Source organism: Hydra viridissima, unplaced genomic scaffold (genome assembly GCF_058129835.1).
Source record: "Hydra viridissima isolate aposymbiotic clone 2 unplaced genomic scaffold, HvirCarnegie_v1 scaffold_16, whole genome shotgun sequence".
NCBI lineage: Eukaryota > Metazoa > Cnidaria > Hydrozoa > Anthoathecata > Hydridae > Hydra > Hydra viridissima.
Window position 1 is genome coordinate 8,865,011 of NW_028324315.1, and position 8,990 is coordinate 8,874,000.

An 8,990-nucleotide genomic window follows, 5' to 3' on the forward strand; every position below is an offset into this window, starting at 1 on the left:
AAAAAAACGAAAACTGCATTTTTTTTATTTTGAAAATGCTTGTTAAAAAATGAAAATGTTATTCTAAAAAGAAAAAAACAGGAAGAAAAAAACTTAAAACTTCCAAACTGAAAAAAAAAATTAAAAAAATAAAAAATGTGAACAATTTAATATATTTTTGTTTTTATTTTGCTGTTTTTATTTTAACTTGAATATTGTTGTTTTAGTTTCCTGCTTATGTCATGTTTCTTCTTTCAGTTGAATTTTTTTCTGTGCAAAAACATGAAATTTATGAAAGAAATTATGCCTAAGTCTAACCGATGGCTAGAATTAGGTAAGAAGCGGCTAGAATTAAGTCTCAGCGGCCAAAAATAAGTCTTTTAGCTAGTATCTCAAAAACTGATGCTAAAACACATCAAGCTTGATTTTGTTAAAAATTTTATGAATTATATCCATCCCTAAATATTCCTATTTATAAGCCTATTTATTCCTATTTATTTATTCATGTAACAATACATGAATTTTTATATTTGAACAATAAGTACGATGTGGCTAGATCCCAGTGGGCATGCATCGTCCACGCGGCGTCCGTAGGACGTCCATAAGACGTCCAGACGTCCTAGGGACGTCCGTGGGACGTCTTGCGGACGATGCATGCCCACTGGGATGTTGGTCAGTTAACTCTATTCCTTGTGTTTTAGAAAAACGATTTAAAAATGAACATGAAATGAAAGTTCAAGCTACTAATAGAAAGAAATCCAAATATTAAGGCTGCCAAAATATCAAGCGATTAAATATCATCCATTAAGCGATTAAATAAATGCCTTGAAAATATCTATTAAGCGATTAAATAAATGGCTTGAAAAAAACATTTAAAATGAAAATAAATTTAAAGTTCTTTTTCTGAAACCAATAACATTCCAACAGCGTTTCATATAAAAACACGTTTACCCTAAGCCTAGTTTATTTAAAATAAGTGCTGCGTTAACACATTTAATGACCTTGTTATTTATTGGATATTAAAGATCAATTGGTTGCGGAGGAGTTCGATGACAAAAGATGATTTTTCTCTTCTAGATAAGATGATTTAACTCTTCTAGATCTTTCAACTTGTAATGGAAAATCAATTTTAAAAACATATGATAGAAGGATTAATGTTTTGTAAGTGAAAAAATTTGGTTTATGTAAAAAATTTGGAGGGTTTATGAGCTTAGTAAGATTCTTCTCTTCTTTCTCAATAAACTTTTCTTCTTTTCTTCAACTTTTCTTCTTTTCTTTCTAAAAAATTCTTTCTTTTCTTACTAAAATAAAATATTAACTTCGAGCTCGACCTTAATCTAGGAGATCAGATCATCGATAAAATATTCGGAAAAATTGATTTTTGCTTCGAAAGTTTAAAACTAAATGTAACGGCTATCCACGTGGGAATATTTAACGTTAATTGTGTCGTTATATTTCTTCGTTATAACACGGTTAATTTTCCTGAATAATATATAAAATAGATTTTCAATTAAACAAAATGAAAAACAAGGAATTTTTTTTTAAAGTGAAAGCTTATTAAAGCTCTTGAGAAATAGAATTAAATTTGATAAAAGAAATGCAATCGAAATATTATGCTTTATACACCGTGTTTCCTGAGTTTCTGAGGATTAACAGGATAAACAGGATTAGTTGCAGAATTATAAAACTAACGTTAAAAACAACTCAAGAAAACGCTTTTGCGTTGTTAATTAAATGTAGAAAAATAAAATACAAAGTACAAGATACAAAATACAAGTTTCTATGGCTTATCTCTGTGATCTATTAGGATTATCTCTGTGATCTATTAGGATTATCTCTGTGATCTATTAGGATCAGCTCTGTCATCTATTAGGATTATCTCTGTCATCTATTAGATTATCACTGTCGTCTATTAGGATTAGGCGTAAAAAATTCTCAAGGCGATCCTTTCGATATTGAAGTAGCTTCAAGAAAATTACATCACTATTTTGAAAAAAAAGTTATTCATTTTGGAAGCATGGATGATGAAAGCATAGAGAATTTTGACAAAATGCGTGTCTATTAAACCAATCCCATTTACTTTGGTAAAATCCCAATGAAAGATGTGGTCTGCCAACGCTCATCAAGTGCAAATTAATCATTTTTTGACTCTTTTACTATTGCAATCTTTTAAAAACTTTTTGCTGTGACTGCTCTAAATAAATAAAAAAAAGGTAAGATCACATTGTTCAAAACTTTTATAGAAACTCAAGTAATAAATCTCTTTGAAAACACAACAAACTATACATATATAAAAAAAGCTAAAGAAAAGATCTTCTTAAATATATAAAAGTTAAATGCATTTTATACAGAAAAATGCAAGGAATTCAAAAACGTTTTATATTGAAAAAAAAAATTAAATCAAAAACAAAATTCTTTTATAGATTTTAAGAATAAAATATTTTAAAAGACATAACAACTTACATAGGCAATGTAATCATAGGTAATAAAAAATAATTTTACTTTTCTTTTGATAACAGAAGAAAAACTAAAACCAGATTTACTTAGAACTGAATTTTGAAAATTTAAAAAGAAAATTATCAAATATTTTGTAAAATAGGCTTTAAAAAAAAAAAAAAGTAAAGAAAAAAATACTGAAGCATTTCCAATGATAAAAATAATTAAATGGAATGGTAAATCAAAAAACAATCTTTAGGATGCAAATGAGGTTCATTACTGCAGCCAGAACATATAAAAGTTTGATGCTTTCTATTGACAGGAGTACTACAGACTGCACAATTTCTATTGCTTTCAACATAATTAATCAAATGTCTTGTATTGTTGAATCTTTCTAAGACTGGATTTGAAACTTGTCAAACTCTTTTTAAAAGTGTAGAATTATCAGGCAGCATGGTAATACAAGTATTAACTAGTTCTTCAATAATATTCTCATTATATTTTTTTAGAGTAATTCTTTTCGAATTATTTGGACGAGTTAACAGATATAATATGTAAGAGTTAGTTTTAGTTACTTCTATCAGCCAATTAAAAACTTTTTTCCACCACTGAACTGTCGTTCTTTCTAGATTACTGTAATATGAAACAGATTGATATAAACCATCACAACCATTCATTGAAAGATTGAACCGGTGAATAATTTCTGGTACTTCTCTGACTACATTGTGACGAGAAGATAGTGCAACAACATTTTTTGCAAACTTAGTAGAAACAGTTACAACTTGTTTTTTTGCTTTTTTTATATATAGTAGAATTCCAGATTCACTGCAATAATAGTTTGTTTGTAGATGTTTCTACAACCTTTTTTGAACTTGATATTATCTAGAAAATTCTTGTGATTTGTTTCTAAGGTTCCAGTGTAGTGAAATGATTTTGATATTGGATAGGAGATCAAAGAGTGTGTTATGTAATATCTATCAGCAAAAATATGGCGAACCTTTCCAAGAGGTTTAAGTAAATATTCAAAGATTTTTTGTGATTGTCCCATTCCTTTTGTGTCAGAGTTACAAGATGTATCGCTTCCAAAACATGTAAGGATGTTAAAGGCATAACCAGTAGCCCTGTCACACAATCCAAATGTTTTAACATGGTATTTGCTTGGTTTACTGAGGTTATATTGTTTATTTAAACATCTACCCTTAAATTTAATGACCATTTCATCAACAGAAACATCTTTATATGGAAAAAATGCTTTTGGTAATTTGCAATAAGATTTTTCATATATGGTTCAATTTTTTCATTTGCATGGCTTACTTGAGATGGAGCAACTTCAAATCTATTTCTTGGAAACATAAATTTTTTACCAAGGACTGCGATATATATCAGTTAGTGACCAAAAGTCTTTAATTGAAGGTCATTTATCTAATCCCATTGCAACCATGACACTGATAAACTTAACAAGATCATATTTGTTAATTGGGGTTACTTACCAAGAAGAAAATATAGATGAACTTAAACATGGACTATTTATCAGCTTTTTGTAAGAGGCAAAAGAATTTATAAATCTAACAAATTCATCTTATATTTTGTCACTAGAAAGTTCTTTAAAACCGTCTAAAATAGTTGAGTTTTCATCGAGACTTGTATTGACTCCAGGTCTATTAAAAGGACAAAATCGAAACAAATGTGTTAGACCACCGATGAATCTTCTCCAAGAAGTACCCATGAATCAACATTGTCACAATTAACAGATACACCAGCTTCTAAATCTTCTGAGCTAGAACTGCTTCAGACTCACTTTCTGATTCACTATGATCTTCGTTTAACCATTTAAGCATTATTTTAGAAGCTTCATTGGCACTATACGTTACTTTCGACGACTTCATTTTGATAGTTGTTTAAAAAATCACAAACTTTGTAATATATCTCGCTATAATTAATACAATATGGCTGTTACTTTTTACTTGAAATGTAGAGGATTAAGTACACTTTTTGAATAAATCAGTCAAATGAGTCATAAATTATTACTAATATTCAAAACATGATAAGTAATGAAGCAACTGATCTCAAAATATAACTGGATAGCCTATTCAATTGTCTTTTTCAAAAAAATTTGAAGCCTAAATTGGCTTCGTAAGACGGCGCACGTAGGAGTATTTGACGATTTTAGCTGGCCAAAATTGGAATTATTAAAAGTGGCCGTACCCACTTAATTACCTACCCTTATTATCTCACGATAATGGTCGTTTAATGAGCAGTTAATGGTTTGGTTATAAAAGTAGTAATTGGAACTACACAGTCTGGTTAAATATCCGATCTATATTTGCGTGGTTCATTTTATTTACGAGCGATTTTAGTGGTGTTTATTGAAGCTGTGTACAAGTGTTTACAACAGAAGTTTTACAGTGTTATATCATTGATGAATCTATGACAGGTATGTACATTATTTACTCTTACTACCGTTTTGAAATATTAATTACCACAAAAGTTATGTACCATGAAACTTAGCATTTTTTTAACGAATTTTAAAGTAAATTTTGACTTTAAAAGTGAAAAAGTTGTAGTGCGCATTGAAACCCTCTTAGTTTTTTTCGTTTTTCTATGAGTTTATACCACTAGCTATTTAAAAATCTTAATTTCAACTGCCTGTTGATGCCATCTAAATTTTAATCATGTTCTAAGCACATCAAGGTCCAAGATGAATTTTTCAACTTAATTTTTTTTTCTAGATGTGTCATCAGGAATGCAAACAATCTCTCGTTTGGATTTCTACAACAGTATTCAGCAGCAGGAGGCTCCAAATTTCAATGAAAAAATGGACTTAGCTGATCATAATTTGTTATCAAGAAATCAATATACCGAAGAACTAAAAACAGTATACAAGCGTCAAATGTCGAGGTTGAAAGCTATTTTTAGAAAAATGTGGTCGTCTTCATCCAGAACTCATGAAATATTTATTAAGAAGCATGGCCCTTGGCTGCAAGGGAGTTTTCAAATACCGGGTACCCCATCCACTCCATCATCAGGACGACCAAGAAAAAGTTTTGTCGATTCTAGTGAACGTTCAAAGAGGAGAAAAACAGAACAGCTCAGGAAAGATGTGGAACCAGAAGCTATTGTTTTTGCAGCTGAAACTTGTTTGACAACAAGTGGCAAAAGAAGTGCTGCAACCGTCCTCAAAGATCTTAAAACATCTCCCAAACGAGCGGGAAAGTATAAAAAAGCCTATCGCAGCAGTCTTGAACCTACAAAAAAATCATTGACACCGTTAGAGGCTCTTTTAATATTTACTGACGCAGGCCTAACAAAATCTCAATATGAAATCGTACGTACAAGTGACAAGAAGCAATGGCCCTGCTACAGTATTTTGGTCGAAGAAAAAAAAACATGCTATCCTGCTCCTGAACTCAACTTCAAGACATAGTAGTAGAACATGTGATGATGTTAACTATGATTGACGGAAAAGTCTGTAACGCAGCAACCACCACTAAATCGACTATGCGATGTTATATTTGTGGAGCAACATCAAGACAATTTAATGATTTGGACAGAACATGTGTTGACAATCAAAGCAGCTACAAATTTGGACTATCCATTCTGCATGCTAGAATACGGTGTTTTGAAAGTCTCCTTCACCTATCATACAAATTGCCTGTAATAAAAATGGCAGAAAAGCCTGAAAGAAGATGAGAAGAGACTCTTCTCAGATAGGAAAAAGAAAATCCAAGATGAATTCAAGAGCAAAATGGGCATTCTTGTCGACATACCTAAGGTTGGATTTAGGAATACCAAAAGCGGCAACACAAGCAGGAGATTCTTCAACGACCCGGAAACATCTGCAGATATCACTGGAGTAGACTTCCGTTTAATTTCCAGAATGAAAATTATCCTAGAAGTAATTTCCAGTGGCCACAAGATTGATGTAGAAAAGTTTAGACAGTATACTTTGGATACTGCAAAGCTTTATGTTGAACTATACCCCTGGTGTCACATGACTCCAACTCTGCATAAAGTTTTAGTACATGGTCCTGATATAGTAGAGAATGCGCTTTTGCCAATTGGACAATTGTTGGAAGAGGCTGCCGAAGTCAGAAACAAACATTTCCGGGAGTACAGACTTAGCTATGCTAGAAAATTTTCTAGAAAAGATTGTAACCAAGATATCATCAATAGGTTATTGTTAACATCCGACCCTCTGTTGTCCAGCATTGGGAAAAAGAAACACAAACTTACAAAGCCTTTTTCAAAAGAAGCTGTGGAATTGCTTCTTCCTGGAGAAGTCCAAGATTCCGACACTGAAAATAACGGAAATGAAGAATATTCTGAAAATGACGAAGGGGAATCTAATTAAATATCAAAATATAGTATGTTATTTACCATAATAAAGTTTGAAAAATAATATATCTTTTATTTCCTCAAATCCTATTGAATAGAATAAAATGTAATCCCTAAAGTACCCATCTTTTCCCTATATTGAACGCCACTGGCTTGGATTTGTACAAAAAACATCTAATTTACAATTTCTTGTCATATGGTTAAGTTTTCAGCTGTTAAAAGGAGAGAAATAATTTTGGCCAGCTAAAATCGTCAAATACTCCTACGTGCGGCGGCGATCAGAGCTCTCAGCGGTGACCGATATACAATGTACATCGGTCACCGCTGAGAAAGTTTTCAAAGAAAAACTACACTATGAAATAAAGTTTTAAAAAATTTAAAGTAATTAAATGATTTCTAAAAAAATCAGACAAAGAAGTTATTTAAATATCAAGGTACAAAATATTCGATATACTTTTTAAGTGCAATTTAAGATTAAATATGCATATTTTATGTACCTTTTAGTTCTTAATTACACAATGAACTGTGCTAGAAGGTTTATAACATAACTGTATGGTAAGCGGCAGTGGTGTCAACTTACAATTTTGACAAATTTTATATTTTCAATTTTTTTAGCAAGATACCAGATATGTACATGCTGCATGAACTATTAGCTGAGTGCTGTGAGTACACACAACTCAGGGATTCCTTCTAAGATTGTTAAATACATAAATGTAATTAATGGATATAGTATTTAGTAAGAGTATTAAATAGAAAATTTTATTTTTTAATATATATTGTTTTACTTATATATAATTCTTTGTAATATTTCAGCTCTCAATGATTGAGTCAATTGTTTTTGACTTGTTATTCAAAACAACTTATTAAGGGAATTTTTTTATAACATATTTTTTGTATCAAACATTATCAACTTTATGTATTTTATCAAAAAATCTATGATACATAAATTTACAAAAAACCATTTGCATTAAATGTCGGAATGCATTAGTACTTTCTTAACATTTCGAACAAACCAGTTTTTTAAAAATCAAAGACAGAGGAGGTTTAATTAAATCAACCAAAAGAGTTGTTATTATATGCGAAGAAACTGAAAGATGTTTCCAAAGGTTGCTTGCCTCAATAAATGGCAACCTTCCAAATGAAACAGGAATTCAAATGCCATTACTAGTGCTGTTTTGAAATCAGTTGATTACTCAAAAATATTTAATGAACAAACTTCTCATTTGTTTGATTAAGCTATAACTGATAACCATTTAATTGCACTGATTAAACTTATTTCAGAAAGCTATGCAAAAATACTTCTTTATCACCTGGGTAAAGAACAAACTGCCAAAATAACTGGAAAAAAAGCTTAGGAAGCAATTTATTCTATTAAAGCAAAAACTTAACCCATTCAAAAACCAATGAGAAATATTTTTATGACATGATATGATATATATATATATATATATATATATATATATATATATATATATATATATATATATATATATATATATATATATACACATTTTGTGTACTTTTTCTTTCGATACGTAAAAAACTTTTAGTAACAGAGGCATAAAAAGACAGCTCTGATGATAGTGTGTGAGCAATTAAGAAAAGACATTCAGCTGTTATAAATTCTTTAAATGTGACCTTTTAGTAATCGAGTTGCAAAAAAGTTGCGAGACAGATAAACAAGCTATAAAACGTGTTACTCTTGCGAAACATGCCATTCTCCTATTTGTGAATTTTATTTTTTTAACAGAATTTCTGGATATTCTCTAATAACATTAAATCTTTGATAATATTAAAGAAAAAAAGTAATTGAAAAGACGAACTTTCATAGAATAATAAATAAAGAATTCCTCATAATGTTCTTCGCAAAAATTTTTTTAGCTGATTTGTGTGGTAATGAAAAATAGCCGTTTTAGATTTAAACAATCATCGGCATGAATTATAATGTATGTAACATTTGATGCACACAGAATGCTTGATTTCGAAGTAGTCAGTTTTTGTTTACATGAAGGCATAAAGGTTTGTGCTTTTTAGTAGATGTAAAATGCGAGTTTTTGCTCAACCTATTTTGACCATATGTTTAACCATCAAGCTGTGTTTAAATTTATAATTGAAAAGTTTAAACAGAATTTTAAAAAAAAGCTATTTTCAACCGTAGGTTCAATTACTAAGCTGTATTTCAACTTTACTTTTGCTGAAGAAATCGAAAAGTAATTTCAATCATATACCCTACCATCCAC

The 8,990-nt window shown here is 30.2% G+C and overlaps 1 protein-coding gene across 1 annotated transcript; it reads left to right on the top strand.

Moving 5' to 3' along the window:
• Positions 1 to 4,766: 4,766 nt before the first annotated feature.
• Positions 4,767 to 5,839, top strand: LOC149877958 (uncharacterized). The gene is made up of 2 exons (XM_090073629.1): positions 4,767 to 4,849; positions 5,145 to 5,839. Exons 1-2 carry the CDS (start codon positions 4,843 to 4,845, stop codon positions 5,837 to 5,839), a joined length of 702 nt encoding a protein of 233 aa, XP_089929755.1. The 5' UTR covers positions 4,767 to 4,842.
• The last annotated feature ends 3,151 nt before the right edge of the window (positions 5,840 to 8,990 follow it).